The 25,521-nt window shown below is 34.9% G+C and overlaps 1 protein-coding gene across 1 annotated transcript in view; it reads left to right on the forward strand.

The window, feature by feature from the left end:
• The window catches only part of LOC120632887 (lachesin-like), an 82,684-nt gene that overhangs the window by 34,629 nt on the left and 22,534 nt on the right, over window positions 1–25,521 (forward strand). The window contains exons 3-4 of the mRNA XM_039902926.1: window positions 1,887–2,059; window positions 17,545–17,752. Coding sequence (XP_039758860.1) covers window positions 1,887–2,059; window positions 17,545–17,752 — 381 coding nt within the window. The remainder of the gene's footprint in view (window positions 1–1,886; window positions 2,060–17,544; window positions 17,753–25,521) is intronic.

A 25,521-nucleotide genomic window follows, 5' to 3' on the forward strand; every position in this document is an offset into this window, starting at 1 on the left:
CATCCTTCCATTGGTCTCACGGCACAAGTCTCCTCTCTTTTTTAGTAAAAAAAATAACACTTTCCTAATATATTTCTTCCTTATAAGTTTCAACATTCACCCTTCCAAATATTTTATTACAGTATTTGAAGAAAAATAAACTCTCACAAAGGATACTAAAAAGTCCATTTCTGAAACGGTTTACGAGAAAACCTCAGATTTCCCAGATTCACTGATAAACACGGAAATCAAATTATCATGATAACACCTTTGAAATAAAACGGTATATTACTGCTTTAGCTATTCTTAGTCCGAACTTTGTAATTTATGTTTTGTAGGATTTCTGGGATATAAATCGTGAAACACAAGTTGCATAGTTTTGATAAAAATTGGCGACAACACAAGAAACAAAATGGATCCCATAAGAATTTTTTCGCTGTTATCAATCCCAATATCCTCAACATTTTAACTAGATTATATGTTGGGATCATAAACCAAGTCGTCCTAATCCATAGAGATTAAAGAAAGGACGGGAACTTTTAGTCCAGTTTTTTTTTCTTTTAACAAAAGCTGCTAGTAGACTGCCACGAGATCCGCAAGAATTACAATCCGTGAAACACTCTGATTGTCTTTAGCATCGATTTCAAATTTTAACTTCGCAAGAAATGGTTTAAGTACCATGTACGTTGACTTGTTTGGCGAGGGTTATAAACTCTTATGTCACAAACTGTATTTATTATCACAGTAAGATTAAAATACCATAGAGAAGAAAGTGTAAAATGCAGCAGATGTTAGGAAGAAATACGATTGTCCTTAACTATGACACCGCATTCTTCAGTATCGTATGAAACTCTATGGAAACCTTTACACCGACTGCGTTCTTTACACAGCGCCTGGCAGAAGCAGTTTAATATGATACTTATTTATTGTCATTTAGACTTTATCATTGCTTACCATCTACATCGCAAGCCATAATAAAATAACTCAAATACTTGACTTAAAGTTGTCACAAGGTTGCTTTATGCAATAAATAATATTTTTAGATTAATAATTAGAGGACCGAAGAGTGAAGATCGAAAGAGCCAAAGATAGGAAAACTTGGACTAAACTGGAGGAGGCCTATACCCAAGAAGGGGTTCCCACCCAAGAAGAGTTATAATATTATATATACATAGTTTTAGAAGTGAATAATGTGCATAAATAAAAGGGTTTTTTATAGATAACTAGCGTACCCAGCCCGCCGGGCTAGATTTTGCTTTACTTTATTTAAACAATAAACTTACATCATAAAATTTTTAATTTAAGTCTCATAATATATTAAATCATTTATTTCTCTCCGTATTCATTCTCTTCTATTCTCTTCTCGGGCGGGTGAAGATCATTATTTACACCCAGATACACCCAACAATAAAATATCATCATAGTAAATAAAAGCTGTATTTGACAGTTTGACAGTTCAAAAATAGGAGTGCTCAGATCGTCACCAAACTCTACAGGATTACTCGCCAGGTCAATCCAGAGATTCCCTGAAAGTTTCATTGAAATCGGTCCAGCTGTTTCGGAGCCTATGCGGAACATACCCACACACTTACTCTTTTGTATATATAGATAGATACACATAAATGTAATACTAAGGTGATGGGTATTAAAAAGGCTTTATTATTATATCCATGGTCCATGATCTGATGATACATGAAAGGAAATTGTCTATAAACAGAACAACACTTTGCAGGGCATGTAAGAAACGTATTCTATAAAGTGCCTCATATTCCTGAGGCATAGGTACGAAACCTCTGTAATTACACCAGCAACCTTCAGATCAGAACATAGCAATGCAGCTTGGCAGCTGAAATAAGCACATGTTAGAAATAGGTTTGTTTATTAATTTAAATTTTGTATTGTTTCAGTGGTGAAAAGCAGTATGCGGTACCAGACGACGTCCCCACTAAGCAGGGTTGGCCCAACAGCGACTCTGCGAGATGTCGAACCAAATTTCGTTGGGCCTATCGAGAACGTCACAGTGGCTCTTGGTAGAGAAGCCGTACTCACGTGTTCAGTGTCAGACATCGGTGATTATAAGGTAAAAATAATTTAGTAGCGTAATATGTGGTTTGAAGACTGTAGTAGTTGTTTGCTTAAATATCCACTTACCACTTAGTAACAGACTTGCACGTAGAACCAAGCTAACTTTATATTGATGTTTTTAGTATTAAAGTTGTTAATTGATATGAAGCGACGGTACATATTGGCCATATGTCGATCAAATTCAAATTAAGTATTGTTCATCAAAATGGTATTATTTAAAAGAAGAAAAAACCAGCAAACGTTAACTTCACTTGCTTATCTTACTCGGAAAGAAATATAAGACCTGAACAAAGGTTTTTTTTGCCTCGCAACTTCAGAAGTGAGTGTTAATTACTTTCCAATTGTAGGTAGTGATTAAGTGATCTGCTTTGATGGATTAACTCACAGTTTTCCTTTTAATCGATCAATACCACTTACAAACCTTCTACCTCCTATTTGTATCGACTTGGCTTTTCAGTGCCCCAATAATATCCCAATAACATCTTCTTACCCGAAGGACTGGTAATAGGTATCTTGTAGGGCTCTCCTCACGTCACCTTATTTTGGATAGAAGCAGGCGTTACTTTGAGGAAATCCGTGATATATTATTATGAAAATTAAGCTTAATATGCTATAGTCCGCGAAAAGCAGGACAATCTGTATTGTGTTATTTATAATTTCTTCAATCCCTATACTCCACACCAAACAGATCTTCGCCAATGTACCCTCTACGCACGTTTCGCTTCGAAACCGGTACATCCTCAGGACATGTTGACTTTACAATGAACTTTTTTTTGACTTAACAATTGTAAAATTCTCATTTTCCTGCTTTTCGCGGACTATAGCAAATTAAGCTTAATTTTCACAAAATATTACCTTATTTTGCCATTTGTAGGCAGCTGCTCTCCACTACTATTCTTATGTCAATTGTCCACCTGATCACTAACGCCTAATTGGCGTGCGTGGTTTCTAAAGCTGACGCTTTTTGTTAAATCTAGGACCACAATAAGGAAAAATGAAGTTGTTATCGGTTGATCACCTTGGAATCCTAAAGTACATCGAGCTGAGCTGTCTATGTAATAACTAAAATTACTTCAATATTACACAACCATATACATATAATACATCTCTTCTTGTAAAAGATATCATGAGTAAGACACTAAAGTGAAATATAACATTTACGCATAGGGCCAATGTACATCAAGAACGGCCAAGAACTAAGACCTATGGTAATAAAAACATTTCGTGTGAAGGTGCTCATTTATACAATAAATTACCAAACTCAATAAAATAATGTAATAACATGAACATTTTTAAAAGTCAGCTAAAGGATAATATCTTAGAAAATATTGATAAGTTAGTCATTCACTATATCTAGAATTCCTAATTCACAACTTCACAACAGAAATACTGTTAGACATAATATAATGTGTGCATGCGTTCTGTGTAGATTTTAAAAATTAATTGTAAAGCTCTTTTAAGTGAACAGTATGTTCTTTTTGAGAATTATATATCTTCAAACCGATGTCAGTTACTCGGATTCCCCTACCTCATTCTGTTTCTTAGTTTGCGATCTGTTCTGGAACCATAAGGAAGAAGTTATAACTGGTAACACTTACTGTACGAAAAAGTAGAAGTCTTTATTCCGATTACTATTATGACTTTGTATAACCTCACGTAATAATTTTAAGACATCCTAATTCTGTTCTAATCAAAGCCACACTAATTACACTTCAATCGTTATTACTTTATATCCAATCTACATAACTAATATCAATTTTCGAGGTGCTATTTTAAATCTTACTCGAAACAATGAAGTATTAAAAACCCTACACCGAATATATAGGCATATATTATTATATTGTGTTCCATTATTCGAAGGCAGAAAACTCGTTAAACTATTAAACCTATCAGACTAAATGCATTAGCCCATTATGTACCTTACTCGGCAGAAAATAAGTAAGAATCTACCCTGGCAAAATTAATGTTTCTTAAGAATGAGATTTCGCCAAGTACCTAATCATTATTCTTAGTGAGTTAACTTGGTTAACTCAATTTACTAATGAATATGCCAATATGGACTTTAGTAAAAGTTTCTTATATTATGAAGTTTCCGTTAGTAGGTACAATCCTCGTCAGCGTATTAATCCAGGGGACAGAATTTGATTCCTGGCACGCACCTATAACTGTTCAGATTTTGCAAATAAAACTTTCAACGAGGAAGGAAAACGTTGTGTACATGTGTGACATTTCTCCATAATGACCGCAAAGGCGTGTAGAGTCCATCAATCCGCACTGGGCCATCGTGGTTCACGAACTCTGCTCACTGTGGGAGGAGACCGTGCCCTGTAGTAGACTGGTAAAGGGTTAATATGATGATGATGAAAGCAATCATAAATATCACTTACCTATACTTCACCGTTGAAGCAAGTGATATTTTAATTGCCTGAAACGCATAAAACTTAGAGGTGCGCTAGGGATTCGAACTCGGCCCGCCGAAGTCATCGCTCCACACAATAATTCAAAATGTGGCAACTAGCGGTGACACCGCTGCACAAAGACTATAAAAAAATAATTTCTTTATTTTTTTCGTAGTACGCCTCGCGGCGCACCTCTGTACTTTCTACGCGCCCAGTTTGAGAAGCCTAATCATTAGTCGTATAAGATCGACTCCCGCCTGTATTGTCAACTTAATCCGTCGTACCATAAATCCAATCTACATAATTTACATTAGCTTAAATTACTTCTTGATCCGGAAATTTAATACGAGGGCGCCATTCCAAATCTAACTCAAAACACGATGGATTAGAAAAAATATCCTTCGCTGAATTTATATGTGTGCCAAATTTATTCGAAAGCAGCAACTCTTTAAGCTATTAAGCCTACCAGACATTTACGTATTAGTTTATTTTCCACCGTATTCCGCTTTACGTAAGTCAGAATTTGCCTTAGCAAAATTCATGTTTCTTATGAATCAGACGTCGTCAACCTAACTTTGTCAAGCTCGTTTTATCCACGTTTCTGATACGTTTTAAGGCGTAGCCTACCGGTAACTGTGTTTTCTGCCGCGTATAACTTGAGTAGGTAGTAGGTACCTACCCTTGAAACAAAAGTGAATAAGCTAAGCTCCAACCTATATGCACATATAACACATCATTGCTTTTCATGAGGTATAATCTAGTTAGAATCTGCCTTCCGCACCTATGGTAGAGTCACTACAAATAGCTACCATACCTATTTGACGTTTCAAAAGTGCTTGTAAAGTCACTCAGTTGAAAAAACCTTCTTTTTAGAATTAATTATTCAAAGCGAGATAACAATAAATTAGTTCAATTAGTTAAAGAATGAAAAAAAGGTCCATAATAAGAGCCAAGCCAAGCCATGTAGGCTAGTTCGGGGGGAAGTTGCTGTGACCCTGGCTATTATTTAAAAAAAAAAAATGTGGCACATGCAGTGGCTGTATACCGCCGCGCTTTTTTTAAATGTTAAAGTTCGTGTTTTTACTGTACTCTAGACTATAAAGTAAAAAAAAATCACTGTACCTACTTACTTTTCATTTTATACAGTGGCAAAGTCACCAAGACTTTGAATACATTTTTTAAGGAATCTCCAATATTCATGTTTAGTAGATTCAGTTCAATTTACTCTCAGAGCACTTACTGTAATAATGTCTCATCACAACACATCTTATCTACTAACCCCATCTATTGAGGACCGATTATGTCCTCAATGACAAACGAGGAAGCTCTTCAAAGGGATCAATCACTCTAATGACATTTATACAGTGTTTTAGCGACGCTTTTCATGACTTGCGGGATACTGTGTAATCGAACTTTCGCCGGGAGAAATAAAATGTCATGTTAGTCTATTTGGGTCACCTATTAAACTTATATCGTTATAAAAGACAATTTGTTCGATACAATCAGCAGAAACTGTTAGAAAGTTTATGTTATATACCTAATGGAAATTTAAAAAAATTTACGACCACCGTGGCGCCGCGGTGCACGCTGCGGTTTTAAGTGGGAGGCCTCGGATTCGATCCCCGGCACAGGCCAATTTGAGAATTCATAGTTTCTGCAATTTATCTGGTCTGGGCCAGGGCTTCGGCCATCACTAGCGACCACCCTACCGATAAAGAGGTGCCGCTAAGTTATTTAGCTTTCCGTTATAATGTCGCCTAGAAACCGATTAGCGGTATAGGTTTAATATAACTGACATACTCTTAACACGTGAGCCCGTTGCCATCTTAGACTGCATCATTACTCACCCGCAGATATTGCAGTCCAGGGCTTACTGGAAGTGGAATAAAAAAATAATTATAATAATAACATCTAATATACCTGCCCTGTAATATACGTACCTTAATTAGAAAGGTTAGTAAAAATCACAAAAAGGTTGTTCGCCTAGTCCCTAGTGACGAGGAAATATTCCTATAGTACGTCATCTCTAGGGATGGTAGATCCGACACGAATAGATCCGGAAAGAGGCGGATCAGGCGCAGGAACGGCTGCTAAACGTGCTGTCATAACCCAGGGAACGAAACCGGGGCCACGTGATTAGCAGTCTTACACGTTCACCCCGGGACCAAAAAGGCAGTTAATTCGCTGCTATAAAGTTACCGCACATAATATGACATAGGTGTGTGTGCTTTTATTACCTTTTCCACAAACAAATGCAACGAAGATTAAGATATACGATGAAGAAAATACACTGAATGGCCATCTAATACGGTGCTATGGGTCATATTTTATCCGTAGGAATTACAATCTTCTGAGAAGCGTTGCGTTGAAATTAATAACGACGAATTACCAAACATTTAAATTCTACCTGGCCATTCAGTAACCCTAATTCTCTCTGTTCGTAGTGACTATAATACGAGTACTTTCGTTTGCCATTCGGGAGCAGTGACCACCTATATGTACCTTCTAACCTTCCCTTTCTGAGTTTTTGGAGTTATGTGCGATAAAATCAACTAGCAGTTGCCCGCGACTTCGTCGAGACGTAGGAGTAAATCCAGCAGAACCTCAAAATCAGTAACATAATTTAAACGTTAGCAGGTCATGTTCAGACAGAAATACATCGTTCAAGTTTATATTACTATCACGTCTGATTAATTAAAGCGAAGATAAAAAAAAACTGTTTAAATCTATCCATATAAAAAAGGATATTATTTATATTATAATCTTAATTTGTACACCACTCAGAAAAACGAGACAAAAAAAAAGAACAAACACATGAAGAATGAAGCAGGATACAAAAGGCTATGTAGCGATCGCTATCGCTAGGTTGGGATCTCTGCCAGGCAACCTTAGGCTTAGGAAAACTAAAAAACGAATAGGTGGGGTACACTATTAAGTACATACATACAAATATCTACATACTAATACATAAACCAGACTACACAAATTCAACAATACTATTGAAAAATATAAAAAAAAATATATACTAATACATATTTTAATATTCCATAAATACTTAAATATGAGTTTGAGTGGATAAATAAATAATAATAGTCGTCTTTACTGAGCGAGATAATGAGCCTTACAAGCATTTAGTAGTATTGGCACTCTAAGAGCTTTAAGCGGAAGCCCGCGACTCCGTCTGACTAGAATTCCTGATTTCCTGTGATAATTGATATTGAAATGCATTAACGGTGAAGTAACACATCGTGACACTTGCAAGCCTGAGAGTTCTCAATAATATTCTCAAGGTCTTGTGAAGTCTATGGATCTGGACTTTGCCAGCGTGGTAGACTAAGGCCTAAACCTTCTAATTAGAGACGAGACTTTTAAAACTCTGTAATAAAATATTCTTATTTTCTATTATCGAGTAATGGAATATCGTTTCGTACATCTAAGCTTTCTTAAGTTATTTACATAAATTATGCAAATAAAACCGATAAAGTACGAGAAGCAAGAAGCGATTTATTATTCGCTTAACAAACTGCAGATGCAAAATCCCTCAAAACGTAGACCGCGAAGTAAACAAAATTAATGATCGTCCAATGTGAAACTCCTGCAAACATTTTATCCGTTGGATTTGCTCTTTGGTGTGTTTTTTTTCTTAAGAAAGTGCTCCGTAAATAACCACGTCTAAGGAGGGCCCATTTAGTATCTTCAATGACAAACGAGGCAACGTCCCGAGGGCGATCGATCAATCTAATGACATTTAAACAGTATTTCACGAATGATCCTTATGACTTGCGAGTTTATACCACGTTATCGAACTTGGGTAGAAGAAATAAATTGTCATTTTCTTTTATCGGGATCGGGATTCCTTTTCCATTACAATTATATTAATATACTTTTTGACGACTTCCCTGGTGCGGCTGTGACCGCTGTGGTTTTACGATGTACAGTTGGAGGTACAGTTTTGGATTCCCAGTGGGGCAATTTGGAAATTTGTAATTTCTAAATTTTCACTGGTCTGGTTTGGTGGGAGGCTTCCGCCATGGCTAGTTACCACCTTAACGACAAAGACGTCCTGCTAAGCAATTTAGCCTTCGCGTAGAAACCGGTAAGATATATGGGTTTAGTATAACTGCCAAACTCCCTAACAGGTTACCCTGCTATCACTTACCATCAGGTGAGATTGTAGCCAAGGACTAACTTGTAGTAAAATAATGAAATCTAGCTTTGGGGGTACATAACAAACTAATAAATGTATTTCGACAATAAACACATCGACATCCAGTCCCAAAGTAAGCGTAGCTTGTGTTATGGGTACTAAGATGACTGATGAATATTTTTATGAATAGTATACAGAAATACTTAGAATATACATATAAAAACACTGAAAAACATTCATGCTCGTCACACAAACTTTTTTGCAGTAGCGGGAATCGAACCCACAGCCTTGGACTCAGAGAGCATCTGGCAAAGCGTTGCCCACTACGCCAATCGGCGGTCAAAGTTCTATAGTTCACATCATCACATCAGACATAGCTTGATCCCGGGGATGAAATTTATTCTTAAAATATTCGTCAGTTCACAATAGTGTTCGAAATCCTGAGGTCAGTTTTAAAATAAAACATGTGTCTCAGGTTCCTGCTCTCCTCCTTATACAATTTATCTATCTTAGCAATGAAAACAAAATACTTATAATCTAACAAAACATAATAAGATAAGAATGGTTAAAGCAAATACTGAAGTTCACTGCAGAAACCGTCGCTAGGATACCACTATACCTGAAAGTTCTCCATGATATTTTCAAAGGCGTGTAAAGTCAAGCCTCAACCCGCTTATAAATATGTCTATAAACACATATACATTAATACAATTTATAGCAGATTTGTCCTAATCCTAAGTCTGGCAGAGATCGCTTCTAAGAAATAAGGCCGCCTTTTGTATTCTACTTCAGTCTTTGTGTTTCTTTCTATTCGTCCTATATTTTCCTAACTCGGTAGTGATGTACAAATAAAGAGTTTAAATAAAAATAAGAAATAAATAAACAAACTTCCCATTGCCACTTCCACCATGGAACTCGTACAGTTTACTATGATTCTTCTACGCATTTAATTTTAAATCAGTTTAATCACTATATATATTATAGCTAGTCAAAATAGTTGCACTATTTTTGCAACAAGCCTAGTAATTTGTACAATGTCTGTTACCATGCTATTACTGCCATTGGCTTCCTGAAAGAGATCGCTATGCAGTAATAAGACCGCCTAATTGTATACGCTTTGTTATGATTGCTGTTTGTTTTGTGTACTTTTGGTTGGTGCAATACAATGGAATTCATAAATTCATTAATTAAATGTTTTGTTCAGTAAATAGTTCTCTTAGACAAAGCTCAGTGTTTCGAATTGTAACATTTAATTTGTGAGTAACAAATGCACTTTTTGGAAACGTTGAAATATTTCGGCGCAACACAAAAATAAAGGCTGACTACCGAAAGATGGAGAACAATAATTACTTTTTAGTGATGTAGCCGTATTTCCGTCGAATCGGCGGAAACAAAGACCATTCAGGCCGTTTGCTTTTATTACGTAAAATTAGCTCGCTAGCAATCTTTTTGAAATTCGCGCTTACCAAGAATTAAATGCATTTTTACTATTCAGAAAGGGAATAGGAACGGGCTGTGCGCTTTTAACTCGCTGTTTCAGATATTATTTTTTTAAACGTTTATTGCGAATCAAATTAAGTTCTATAAATTAATTAGTTTGATCTGAATAGCGTATATTTTATCATATAGAATATTTTATAAACGCAGGTGATTGGTATCACACACTAGTTTCCAACAGCGACTTCGTCCACTTTAGTTTATTTGTTTGTTAGAAAGCTTTATTGCACACACGTATTTTATACAAAGTAGACATATATACAGAATGAAACTTAGAATAGAAAATAGAGCGTGCAAAAGCGGTCTTACCACTAAAGCGATCTCTTCCTGACAACCTTTGATGTTTAGTTAGTTATTAGTGTTTCTCTTGAGTTAAAAAAACCCCTTGTTTATGTAATATATAATGTATGGATCCAGGAATTGGTGTATATGTATGTTGATTGCGAAGTTTTATTTAAAACCGTTTGAAACAAATTGAACATTAACTTTATCTTGAGGTGGTAGCATGAAACTTAGTAGTGCTAGCCTTATCCACAGTATAGAGTAGGAATAGGATAGTATAACTCAATACAATCTGTCATCTAGAAACTTTGGATAAGATTGATTATTAATTTCAGGCGTATATCGTACTCTGATTTGCATTAGAGTTGCATTGGAGGTGGTCTTATGCTTTAAAAAAATAACTCAAAAGAGATACTTGCTCCGGAATATGGATGTAACAATGATAAGCAAAAAGTCTGTTAACTTAATAAGTTAAAAAGAACAGTTTTTACTATGAAGTACGTATTATACTGTAGAGTAAATAGATATTACAATGATAAGCGAGAAAACAAACAGTCGAGGTGGACAGTTGAAGATTTGTAGGGGACGAGATACGAGATAAAAAGAGAAGTTTTATAAACAGGCGAAAGTAGGGCTCACTGTAAAAATAAATAGATCTTTCCTCAAGTACAAAAGGGAAGTGTTTATCGGACGAAAAGTAGGACATTTATCTTTTGTGGCGTAAATGGTATTTCTAGGGTCGTAAATAGAAATAAAAGTCATAGAAAGTGGACTAAAAACACAGTTTTAATCCGAGTGATAATTTATCTCGCAAATGTGGTGCGGATATTGAGGTTGAGGAAAATTTTAATAGTTCTGAGTGTTTATTATCAACACACGCTTCGGGTTTTTAGTGCACATGTAATCAAAAATCTACCTCCTGCAACTACTAGCACCAGGCGTCAGGGTCTGTGTGGGAGTGGGAGGTCCCGATCCGTCCCCAGTGGGCTAGTCTGGTGGTAGGCTTCCGCCGTGTCTAGTTACCACCCCTATCGACAAACAAGTGCCGCCACACGATTAAGCGTTAGACTGTTACCATCTCAGACTGTATCATCACTTACCAGCAAACGAGATTGCAGTCAAGGGCTAAATTGTAGTGGAATAAAAATATATATGTTAGTATACATTCACACTCTTGCCCGTGACATATTCCGCGCTTATTTAGAATTTGCAAAAATATTGTGGCACACTAAATCATATAAAAATAAGAATATTTGTCATCACTGGCAAAACGCACTGTTCGAAGACTTTTGGGATTTTAAACGAAAAGATGTCACGATTTTTCCCAAATGCCCATCCGAGTTGGATTCGCCTGCCGAATTGAATACGGCGTCGAATATTTGATTATTCTACTAATATTATAAATGTGAAAGTGTTGGTGTTTGTTACCCGGTCACGCAAAAGCGGCTAAACGGATTTCGATGCATTTCGCATTCATGTAGCCTTTGAAATGGAAAAGAACAAAGGCTACCTTTTATACCAATTCCTTAAGTAGTTCCTGAAGGAAAATTGAAAATAGTTTACGAGCTAAGCCGCGGGCAGACCGCTTTGAAATTTGGTATGCATGTCAAACATGTACTTTCTATTATAACGATCTCTCAAATAGTTCCCGTGGTAAGATTAAAAATTCTTAACGAGCTTTTTGTCCATTTCTGAAGCCCACGCCGACGAAGTCGCGGGCAGAAGCTAGTCTAGTAATAAACAGATTCGTCACTGCAGCTAAAATAAGTAAATCTGAAAACTAATTATTTACAGTCTGTTGGTTCCAAAATCAAAAGAGATCAAGAGATAAAATTATTTTTTTAATTTAATAAACGTAAATTCCATTTTAAGAACATGCAAATTAAAGGAACTATATTTTCCAGGGCGTGGAAACTTGGCCATCCGCGTCAGCTCAAATTCACTTTCAATCCGCACTCAGCTGTGACCAACGAAGTAGAAAATTCATTTGCGATTCGAGTCGTTGCCTTATTATCCTTTGCTTCCTTTGCATAGGTTTTATTTAATTTAACGAGGAATACAGATATTGAAATAGAAATGATTTTTATACACCTACGCTCTAGTTGAAATATTTGATATCATTTTTCATAAGCGAATGAACAAATTGGAGCATCAATTGAATTCTTTTTTTTCTATAAAGGAAACACTTGTTTTTTCTATCTGTGAAAATAAATAAATCTGAAGTTGTTGTCTGTGGTTTCGAAATAGCGAGCTCATATTATTAATTTATCGTAAGCATCACTTGAAGTTTTTAATTTTTGACGCCTTATTTTTCGGGCCAGTCTTCAGAATATGAGTGAGATAATAAGTTAGAAAGAGAGATCATCACCATTATCAACTCATTACCGACCTACAGGACCCGGGTTTCCTCTCAGAATGGAAATGGTTTAGATCGTATTCCACGACTTCACATGCTTTTGAGAACATTATGGTTAATCTCAGGTTTCCTTAGGATGATTTCTTTCAACGTTTAATAATATTAAATAGCTTAAATTGAAAAAGCTTTTAGCTTCAAAAAGTTAAAGGTGCATTTCGGGGATCGCACGGGATGTGTGTTTGAGCAATTGGCTCGTTTAGCCTCTCAAACTGGCGTGGCGTTTGCTGTTGTCTTAGTAATGCATGAGTCTTTGGCCTAGATATAAACACAGCTAATGTTTTCGTTTTCACTGCGAATTTGTTTAATAGCTTTTTAGAGTTATTTCTCTAGAAGTATTCATCGTTGGAAAAAGTTGTGAAACTATAGTTTTTTTATAATTATGATGAAGACAATGACTCTTATTTTAGAAGAAAAGGTTTTTTTGTTGCTAGCAGTATCAAAAGAAGAATCACGAGATTCAAGAAAAGTCTTACCTCTCTGGCGTGGTGATGAGCGTTGTAGTCCTTGAGGTCCCGAGTTCAATACCGGATCACTTTTTTGCTGTTGTCTTAGTAATGCATAAGTCTCTTTGGCCCTAGATATAAACACAGCATTTCGTTTTCACTGCGTATTTTTTTAATAACTTTGTATACTTATTTCTCTAAAAGTATTCATCGTTGGAAAAAGTTGTGAAACTATAGTTTTTTATTATTATGAATACTGTTGCATCGGCTCTACTGCTTCGCATCCTTTTAGTTTTAACGAAAAATAATACACAGCATCGGAATATACAAATCAAACAAAAAATTACCTTATCTCACGGTGAGGCGAAAACTTGGCAGTAAGCGACAGTTTGCTTTCAATCTCCAGCTGTGGCCGACCAATTGGCAAATTTATTAGCATTCTGAGGCGTTACCCTATTAAAGCTGTATACTCTTTGCCAACTTATCATTTTTGAAATTCGCCAACAAATTTCAATTTAAATCAAGTTTTATGTAAATTGCTTGGAAAGTAATAATATAGTAGTAGAGATTTTCATGGCAGATCTCGCCCGGAGTAGTATTACCACCGCACTTATTTCTGCCGCTAAGAAGCATTTTTACAAAGCTGTGGTTGCCGGTGTTATTACAGGCCAGAGAATTAAGAACATACGGAATCCTCATTCAGCCATTATTGTATGCAGTACGTTGTGTCCAACAACAGTGAAAACGCCCTGCACACGTCTCAATTTCCACCCGCGGAATGTAGCTAGCTCACAAAATTTTCCTCATTTTCCCATTTTATAGTAAACGTTTTAAACATTAGAGGTAAATAAATTACTATCAACTATTAAATGGTATTAAGTGACTAACCGTTTGTTCGAGAGACAACTCTAAAGTGGAGTGGTTTTTCATGCTTCAATATTAGTCGTGTACACGGTTTCTGTATGTTCTTTATTCTGTTTTACACACATGCGGCTTAACCTAGGTTGTTAAAGTCTAGGTTGTAGAATGCAGGTCGTTGCAGAAGGTGTTACTTGCATGCCCTGCAAAAAGTTGCTCTGTTTAAAGGCAAAGGTTATAATCCATCAGAAGGGCGATCTGCTTTGTTCCTGAGAGTAACGAGGGGTTTAGGGGCGTCAAAGACGAGAACAGCATCATGTACCCCTTGCTTGATACTTTACTTTTCACACCACCCGAAACAATATAATCTAGACTAGTATAACAGCAAACCTTTTTTTCAAGCATTTAGAGAGAATTTTAAATCTTTCTATGAAACTTAAATTAAGAATGTAATAAATTGCGACTTTCAATATAGTATACGTTATTCTACGAGGAAGTTAGGAAAAAAAAGCGCCGGCGATTTCGTTCGATTCATTTTTATCAAACATAGCTAATAACACAACCGATGAATACACCAAATTTTTGAATACACAAAATATTTATATATTATATATATATATAATATTTGATGAATACACAAAAATTTCAAACAAAAAAAAACAAAATCAAAATCGGTTCATCCGTTCCGGCACTACGATACCACAGATAGAAATACGCATGCACACTTTGACAAGTCAACTTAAAACACCCTGTCCGGACCATTATTGCAACTCTGAGTTGATATATATACATATATAGAAATATATTTATATTGTTGCGCTGATTTTTAGGTGACGCCACGTTCAAGTATCACATTTTGTCAGTGTATTGCGTTATTAAATAACTTACATATTATTTACCCTATTCACTTCTCTCTAAGAGCTAAAACTGTTGCGTACTTATTAACAAGAATAGACGGGCAATTGGTATTATAAATTGTCCGCATGCTATATTTAGCACTTTGCATAAAGTCCCTTTTAATATGCAACGGTAAAATCATGTCAAGCGGTCTGTCAGCATACAAGTAGAAAATTGCTAGCGCAAGGAGTTCTGTGAAATAAAACCAGAAAACGAAGTAGGTGCGCTGAGCCATACCGTATCGCCTTTATGAACATCATCCCTCGCCTGTATTAACGGAAATCGTATATTTCAATCTGGCAAATGATATTATAATCTCTGTTTAGCATGGAAATATGGGTTTTAATATTCAAAATGGATTTTGCTCTTGATAAAATTCTATTCACGGCGTATAATCTACGAGTAGCTCATATTTGACGCCAATATTAGACCAAAAGAAAATGCCCCGATAAATAATTTGTGGTTTTATAATTGTTTTCTTCTTGTCTTAATTCACACTATTTTTTAGTTTTTTATTAATTCTAATGTGGCATGGCAGAGCATGTCTTCTTTTTTCACTCACTTATGTCGACTCAATGTCTAGTCAGTAACGATTTTATAATCTACTGTCCTGCCCGGCGAACTTCGTACCGCGGATATATATTTTTTTATGAATGTTATATTTTAATACTTAATATCTTATTCCGGTCTGAGAGAAATCAAATATCATAAAAATTGGTCCAGCCGTTCTTGAGTTATAAATGGTGTAACTAACACAACTTTATTTTATATATATATAGATTTCGATATTAAACCGAAAGATTAAACTGTTTTTTATAGTGGTACCAATACGCATAGAATTAAGATCGTGCAGAACCCCCATGCAGCCATGCATTATTTCATGCAGTGCACAGTGAAACCGCACGTCTACTTCGCTGTTACTTCACAACTGCGAAAAGTTGCTACCTCACATACGAAGAAGTATGTGAGCATTTTACCCATTTTATGGTGAACGTTTGGAACATTAGTCGCATACGCGGTTTCTGTATATTCTTAAATGCTGTTCTTATACCTCATTTGAGAGAAGTATTATTTAGCTGAAAAGTATTTAGATATCGCTTAGATTAAGAGAATAAATATCTGTACATAACTAACAGAGCGACATAGTTACATTATGTGACTAAACTCTTTAAATAAAGAGAAAAAAAAAACTTTTCGGCTTATAGGGACATAGTTAAAAAACTTCATAACAATATCAAAACGTTTCCAGAGTAATATTCTAATAGATAACGCCATATCAGTGGGGTTGGAACAAAAGGTCAACTTCTACCAAATGTTTCTGAGTTCGAGCATCATTTACATATTTAGTCGATCGCGAATTCGTGCGTATAAAGCCCGTGCAATATTATATTAAATTGAACTGGAAGTAGTACAAAAGAGCCATAATAGAATAAGTAATTTTCTTTTCTCCGAGGGATTCCCTCTCGTGAAATTTAAAGTAATGCGATCTCACTTGATTTCTGACCTCGGGCACAATAGCCATCGGTTTACTTCAGATTTCTTGCAAATTTTCGTCTTGTAAAGCGTGATGTTACAGTCCATGGAGCTGTTTTATGAGTATTATTTTAGGACGTTCCATCGCTTTCGGGAATCTTGTAATTTTATCTTGTTAACTACGTGATTTTTTCTTATGTTCCGATAAAAAATAAGCTCCCTTATCAATTTAGTTAATCATTTCTGTGCTAATGGTTTTTGTAAAAATATAGCACTACCTAAATGTATACATATTATATACTTTATGCTACATTTGACTATGTACTGCATTAATATATTTATATACTATACCTATTTGACGGGCGATTGGCACAATAGGCAGTGACCCTGTTTTCTGAGCCCAAGGCTGTGGGTTCGATTCCTACTGCAGGAAAATGTTTTTGTGTCTTTTCTGTGTCTGGGTGTTTATCTGTATATTATAAGTATTTATGTATATTATTCATAAAAATATTCATCTGTCATCTTAGTACCCATAGCACAAGCTACGCTTACTTTGGCGCTACATGGCGGTGTGTTTATTGTTGTAATGACTATATTTATTTATTAATAAAAACTTCAATTAGCCCGGTCACATTGTCTACTTATTATTGTTAGATGACGGATGACGACAAACGTGCCTGATAATGAGCTATAGGTTGCAACGCGCTTGCCTTATAAAATGCCTATTCACTCTTGCCTTGATGTAATCAAAGTACCCCCCAAGTTTTATTACGGTTGATGTGGAAAGAATGCTATAGGTCTAACCTGTCAATTTAGTTGAAAGATTTTTGTACGTATGAGCGTGCTTGTTTATTAATCTAAGCACAGGTTTGCCTGATCGCCTAATAGAAGTTTTTTAATCGCTGTATGAAGTTTTTTTTTAAATAATGTCATCTTACGATGGATTAATGGTTGACATATGTCAGAGTAAATTCAGTTCGATTTTAGAAATGTGTACTTTCGAATTATTCACATTTTATATAGCAAACTATACCGATCAAGTGTTTAAAAAAAATGTTTTGTCAATAGGTGGCGTGGATCCGAGCAGATGATCAGACAATCCTGACGCTACACACGAAGCTAGTGACGCACAGTACCCGGTACGCGGTAACCAACGACTCACCAGGTTCGTGGCAGCTACACATCCGGCCATTGAAGGTGGAGGACCGGGGGTGTTATATGTGCCAGATCAATACTAGCACTATGAAGAAACAAATTGGCTGCGTCGATGTACTAGGTATGCTATATAGTTACTTACTTATGTCCATTTTCTGTATAAAATCTTTCCTCAATCTATAGATTTACTACTTAGCAACGTTGTTATTTTCAAAAAATATCCACACAATTTTGAACAAATAACAACTTTGCTAAATGACTTATCAATAGATTGCAGATAGATTGAATATAGAAAACGGACGTTAGACAATATTTAAGTTACAGTTTTATAGAATCTTCCAGTCTTTGTATGAACCCTTAAGGGTTTTAGTAAAACCCTTAATTATTTATTATTGGGTACAAGGATGCCCTAAATATAATCTACCTTCGAAATAACTATTTTATAAGTATATGCCTACTTTATAAGCTGTTTTGAAACTTAAAGTATGTCTGTTTGGAGTGACTCTACCACCGGTTCGAAATTGTGCTCCTAATTGTGAATGCCTCTACCTTTGAAAAGAGGATTTTCGTGCAATTTTCAAACCCCCATTTCAGCTCACCCCCCTTAAAAATGGAGTTCTACAATAAAAAGTAGCCTAGCCTCGTTTACTCTTCTATCTAGTAGTGAAGCTCTGTTATAATCAGTTCCAAAATTAGCCCATATAAAACGTGCGTTGAGTATTATTCGGTTAGTTAAAATAATCATTGAGATAAAAATAAAGAAAGCCTTTCTAATTTGGTACAATACTCATGTTTATAGATTATATAATATAATAATATCTATTAAGTATTACAAAATTTATAGATAAGTTAGACTCGAACATTGACATCAGCATTCTTCAAAAACAAGCATACATACATCAATACAACAAAGTCCTAGGTGACACTGTATTTGTACACAATACTCAACCAGACCAGCACGTACAAAACACACAACAACCACCAAATACTCAAATGTCTTCAAGGACACCAGGCCCCTCAAACATTACTTACACACAAAACACGCGGCAGTCACCAAGCGGAATAAATAGATCTTACCCAAATCATACACAGACTCATCACAATAGACGACGAGGTAGAGGCAGAGGGAGGAGAAGAAGAAGTACAGAACACCATAATATAGATACATAGAATGGGGGTGTAAATATCTTTTTTCTTGTGAGTTGCGGGACGGGATATTTATAACAGCCGACATAGGAAGTTGAGAAAGGGAAAATCACGGAAAAAAATTAATATAATAATCTATTATTATATTCTATTCTAAACTTATATTGAACTAATTATTCATCTTCTCTGCAGAAGCAGCAAGGTTTTCAGTGGGATCCTGAAAACTGATTATGAAATTGAACATTTATTTCTTGGCTTTTGTCGTTGTAGACGCAATAGAGTATGTGACTATGAGAGCCACAGCGACCTTTAAACATAAACAAAGGTACAGTGTCAAGTAATGATAGAAGTATCAAAACAAAAAACGAAAATGACGTACATAATTTAAGATAGATTACTATTAAGGTTAGATAAATAAACTAATTCTATAAAATGTCCGACAAAAAGTTTCTTAGTTACGAAATATATCAAGAAATTTTAGAAAAAAGTATTCTCAAGAGGCCTTAAGTAATATACTAGTGACTGTTTCAACGAAATCTCGCGATATGGTTAATCTTTTAAGCCTCTTGTCTCTTGCGGTTTCAAGTCACGAGTTTGCGAACACGCTCAGTAAGCCCGCATCCGACCCTTAAATCACGCAACATTAATATTACGTACATATTGTCAATTTTGGTGCAGGACACAGTGTACACGTAATATCCATGAAACGCATACAAATTCGCCTTTTTGTAATTTTGTCGTTTCATCGGTTTGCGTTGTATTGCACCAGAATGAGGGTTATACTTGAAGGGGGTATTATTTAGGTTCTCCTATTATTTATGTACAAGTTCTTACTAAGGGACTTCTAGGATTACCTACCACCTTTAATAATTAAAACTATTAATCGATTAAGAAAAATTATTTAAATTTTTAATAACGTGTTTCTTTTTTCATATAAAACGTTTTTAAAGTTACTAATTAAAATGACTTAAAAATGTATTTGTGGGCGATAAAATGTTATCAAGGGTCATGACCTTTTTTGCAGTTGCTAAAGTTATCTGTGACTTTAAATGGTATGCTGATGTTATGTTGTCTATAGTATTTTTTTATGACAACTTTGTACAGTTATTTCTCTGAAAGTTTTGGGCTCAGGAATAATTCGTAATGCCTCGTCTAGTACCTTATCCGAACCACCTTTGTATATCCACTATTATTTTGGATCGCAATTTATCGTCATATTTCAAAAATCTGATAAATTGCGACGACTGTCATGCCTGATCTAATGATGAGTAAACTAAAAAAAATCATTATCATCATCATAAAAAGCAATGGATGTGAACTTCAAATCATGGAACTTTTATACGGATTTCTAAATATGGTCTACTGCTGATTATTTCTAGTGGCTTAAACTTTACCTAAGAGGATTATAGATTTAAAAAAACAGTTGAAAGTTTTACTCGGTAATTGAAGTCAGAGACTCGGAACAGAAAAGCTTAACGATTGCTCTGTACCGATAATACAGAATATCTTACAGTACCAGTAAGCAGTTAAAAGCTGACTGAGTAGGGCGACAATTTAAAATCTCCCTAAATAATTTTATCGAGACAAAAATAAGTTGGACGTAATTAAATTCCTACAAAAATAAATGTGTGATTCCCAAAATGGATAAATGCTTACCAAATGTTAACTGACTTAATTTTTTTTGTAATAAATCTCAGCTGGGTTATAAGTGGAAATAGTTGTTAACGCCACAGACTTAGTGGAATTTTATTATATACCAGCTGACGCGCGCAACTTCTTCTGCATCAAATCGGTTATTATCGGTTTAAATATCTTAAAAAATCAAGAACTTAAGAAAAACTATAATTTAAAGAGGAATTTGCAGGTTAATAATCCATTATAATTATAAAACTAATTATTTGGATAAGGATTAATATCATGATAGGAATTCACTTTTCATATCCTCAACTATGCCTATCCAAAAAACCAGGCCAATCTAAAACTCCGTTACGCAGATTTTGAAAGACAAATGCGGAAAAAATAGCGATGCCATCCTGTAGGAGCTGTTTGCTTTTCCGGGATAAAAAAAGCCTAGGAGCTACTAGTGTACCAAATTTTATTTAAATCCGTTTAGTAGTTTACAAATGATACCCGGACAGACCAACAGACAAGCAGACAAAAATTAAATAAAAATAAGTTTTGGACTCAGTATCGATTATAAAGCATCCTCCGGTCAAAATTTTCAAAATATATTAAATTTACAGAAATCTTCCAGTTACAGTTTTATTATAAGTATAGATATTAAAAAATACCTTCAAGATTAATCTTGAAGGTATTTTTAAATTATATTTGTATTTTTTTCTATAAATTATATATCTTAAGATATATATTATATATCTTAAGATATATAATTTATAGAAAAAAAATATAATTAAAATAATATTTTTTTATTTGGTAACTATGACTCATCTACACTATTAAATTATATAAAATAATTAAAAACTAAACTAAATCAAAAATAAAACTTGAGAATTAATATTAAATATACAAAAAGTTACAAATTACAATTTCTGTCTCCAGGCAGCCCTACATGGAGTTTAATATATAGCTTGTAAATTAGTGAATATATTTGGACTTTTTACAGTACAGTAAATACGTGTCAATAAAAAATGAATTTGGATCTTACTTGGTCAACCGTTGTTTTAATCACGAATCAATGCAGTGATATGTAGCTAATTTCACTGGTACTTTATAAGTCGATGTTGACTGACTGTCGAAAAAGTATGCGAATGCCATAAGAGTCAAAGAACTCCGAAAGACTTGGAATGAAATCTCATCACACTGGAAATTGTATTGTCACCCTTGACAGTTCCTATAGGAGATTAGTTTTTCGTATTTGACGTCACATCCGAACACATTTCATGTGTACTTACAATCTCAAAGAGAATCGTGGTCTTATTTTTAGAGGAATTCTTCCAAAGAGCATCGTATTGACTTTGAAATTACCAAAGCAAATATTGTTTATATACCAAAACAAATATTGTTGAACTCTGAACTAAAATAATAAAATACAAAAGCTTGAAGATATTGTAATTTGCCTTGTATATTTATTCACCGCTCTGTGTATTTATCAGCGTTGGCATGGATCATACTAGAATCATGTCGCAAGACAAAAAGTTGTCATAGCATATTTATAGCTGACTTTCAGAAAAAGGCTACTTGACCCCTACCTGGAGGTAGGGCCAGTAAGTAGACAGTAATATTTTTAATGTTCTTTATTAAAAAATTTAATTCTTATTTTAAGGATGCCAAATATAGTTTTATAAACCTGTCATTTTAAAATAATACTATAAAATTACTATTGTTATAAAAATTTAAGTTTCATAATAAATCAATGTTTTTTTAAACGTACTAATCATTGTTTTTTTTCTTACTACAAGTTAGCGCTTGACTGCCATCTTACTTGCTGGTAAGTGAAGATGAAATCTAAGATGATAATCTTTTAGGGATATAGAAACCCATACCTCTATTCGCTTTCTACGCGACATCGTACCGGAACGCTAAATCGCTTAGCGGCGCGTCTTTGTCGGTATGGTTGTAACAAGCCTCGGCCGAAGCCTCCCACCAGATCAGACCAGATTGTAACTTTTTGATTGTTTTTTTTCCATCGAATTTTTTTTACGTGAAGTAGTAACATATCAAATATACATATCTTCTGAGTGTATTAAAAGACTATTTAACATGAGTGTGATCAAAATGTAATTTTAAAATAATACTTTTTCAAGCGATGGTAGTAAAACTCGTGTTGGTTATATATTTCAGTTTAGACCTACCTCCTGCATTGCAATGAGTAAGCCTAAATGAATGTAATTCATTGTGCTGATGAACACTGAAATCTACCTATTAATCGCCGTCCGGTGCTTGCCATTCCGCCACATTAAATCCTAATGCGATTCATCGATCCAGACCAACTAATTAAATAGTATTCCATGCGGCGATGTGTAGATACATAGTATCATTAAAAGCTATAATTTAAACAGTTACCTAGTTATAACTCAATTCTATTTCTATACTTTATTTTATAACACATAATATATAGGGTTTTGACAGTGACGTCGTAGGTAGGTACTGCCCGGCAAAGATGCGTCAGCAACCGGGGCAAATTCCGTTTTCAAAACAACTAGCATGCCATTTAAATAATACAAAATTTTATTTGATTAGTGATCTAGTGGAATTAGGAGTCAACACACACGTAAAGAAGAATTAAATGTGTTATAGTAATTTTTTTCACCGCTTAAACCTTCCCTAGGCTCCCACAAATATTTCAAGAAATAATTTAGCCAAATCGGTCCAGCCGTTTTTGGTTTTAAGTGTGACTAACGAGCAATTAATTTTTACATACACAGATAAGATTAATTCAAATTAAAAAATGTTTTATTCACGTATACCTTGTCACAGGCGCTTATGAATTGTCCATACATATAATATGGTGTTTGGTGATAACCTAAAACTAAAGCTAGGTGGGTTCCAAACGTGCCCTGGTCTAAGAAGAGCCCACAACAAATCTAGCCGGTTTTTTTTTTGTTATCACCATCGCACAGTCGAATTAATATTAAGCTGTGAAGTTACACACGATTGACGCCGTGATAGTTTGGTGGTCAGAACTTCAGTCTCCCTTTCGGGGTAAACGAGTTCGGTTCCCGGCACGCACCTCCAACTTTGTGGAGTTTCGTTAGAACTTCACCGTAAATGTATTTGTTTTGTGGAAAGTTAATATAATAAAATATGTTTGAAAAGTTATTTTGCCAATGAATAATAAAAAAATATCACTTGCTTTAACGGGGAAGGAAAAAACTTTGAGGGAACCTACATGGCTGAAAGTTCTCCATAATGACTTCAAAGGCGCGTGAACTCTACCAATCCGCACTTGGCCAACGTTCTCATTCTGAGTGGAGACTCATACCGTGTAGTGGGCGGGAAGTTGATAATGATGATGATAAGAGTAGCTGTAATGCGAATATCCAAGGAACTAAGATAAGAATTACTAAATACACTATATTTATTACTTCCAGAGACATTCACGTCCTATTTGGCCCCGCATTTGGGGACAAAAGCAGTCGGAAATTGCCCCAATCGTAATAACTTAAGATATGTTTAAAAAAACGTTACCTATATTATCCATTTTTAACATGAGAAAATAATGCTTAATTCGCAATCTGGAATCAAGAGAAATTCAAAAAAAGTATGTTACTATCGATTGGAAATTATTAACACCATAGAATGAAATTGTCGAGAATGACACTTCATGAGTCAGCTGTTTAGTATAGATTGTTGCATAGCCATTTTTTTACTAAATCTCGTATACTTAACTCTGATCTCTGATAGAGATACTTCGCAAAATTTCCAGTGATGTAATTAATAAGCAATTAATTGACACTACTTTTGTCTTTCTAAAACTGGGCCTATGAATAAGTAAACACGTTTCATACTTTCATTTTTATTGACTGGCGCAGTGGGCAGCGACCCTGCTTTCTGAGTCGTAGGCCGTGGGTTCGATTCCCACAACTGGAAAATGTTTGTGTGATGAACATCTGTATATTATAAGTATTTATGTGTATTATATTCATAAAAATATTCAACAGCTATCTTAGTACCCATAACACAAGCTACGCTTACTTTGGGGCTAGATAACGATGAGTGTATTGTCGTAGTATATGTATTTATTTAATTATTTAAAAAAAAAATTATCTATAGAGATATCTGGATCCAGTCTGGTGTGTTAATAATATGGTCAGGATCTGTTCCTGTTAAAGTATGGGAACCTATTTGTATTGCTCAGATGTAATCTAATCAGGAACTGCTAAATTTGGTTCCTTCTTGACCTTTTTACCATCGAACTGCAAGTCATCGTAAGGATCTGCACCGTTACATAGTAGATGTCGTTTGGACTCGCACAAAGCGTTTTGCTTCATCGTTCCTAATTCCCACCGCAAAGATCTGGAATGCCTTACCGGCTTCCGTCTTCCCCGATACCTATAATATGGGTTCCTTCAAATCAAGAGTGAATAAGCATCGCCGATATTACTTATAGGCCGCATCATTACTTATTTTCGGGCTTGATTGCGGTCAAGCTCTAGTCTATAGATTAAAAAATAAACATAGATATTCGTACATCTTACAAAGTTGTTTTTATACCGATATATTTAAACTACTATACTGAACAAACTTGATCTGCGCTATACAGTGTGTATTAAAATGTGTGCATCCAGTATCAAGCAGTTCGTAGCCCGCCCTCAAATTAGGGTCATTATCAATATGCTAGAAATTGGATTGTACAGGCTATTTGGGTAGGAACATTTGGAGTATCAATATTGACCTCGGTTCGAAAGATTCAAAGCAATATTTTGTTACAAAATGTTGCCATATTTCTATGCATCGGCTTTATTCGTCGGCGTTGAACCCACTGTGCTCGTCCTAAATAAATGACACGTACTGTAAAATGGATTTCGTAGAGTGTTTCTGACGGGACATAAATTATTGGAGAAAATTGTTGGCAATTTTAAAGAATAGTGTCGCGAGGAACTCACGGTGAATAGAAATTTATAAAGAAAATCTATTGTTAAAAATTGATTTACAGTTTTGATGTTGCAGGATTCTTAAAAAGTTATTTCATTTAACAAGCTATACCTAAACTATTTTTAATAACAGAATGTCTAGTTATTTTTACCTGAACAGTTACGTCTATTATGCTGATTTTATCAAGTT

This window comes from Pararge aegeria, chromosome 20, assembly GCF_905163445.1.
Source record: "Pararge aegeria chromosome 20, ilParAegt1.1, whole genome shotgun sequence".
Classification (NCBI taxonomy): domain Eukaryota; kingdom Metazoa; phylum Arthropoda; class Insecta; order Lepidoptera; family Nymphalidae; genus Pararge; species Pararge aegeria.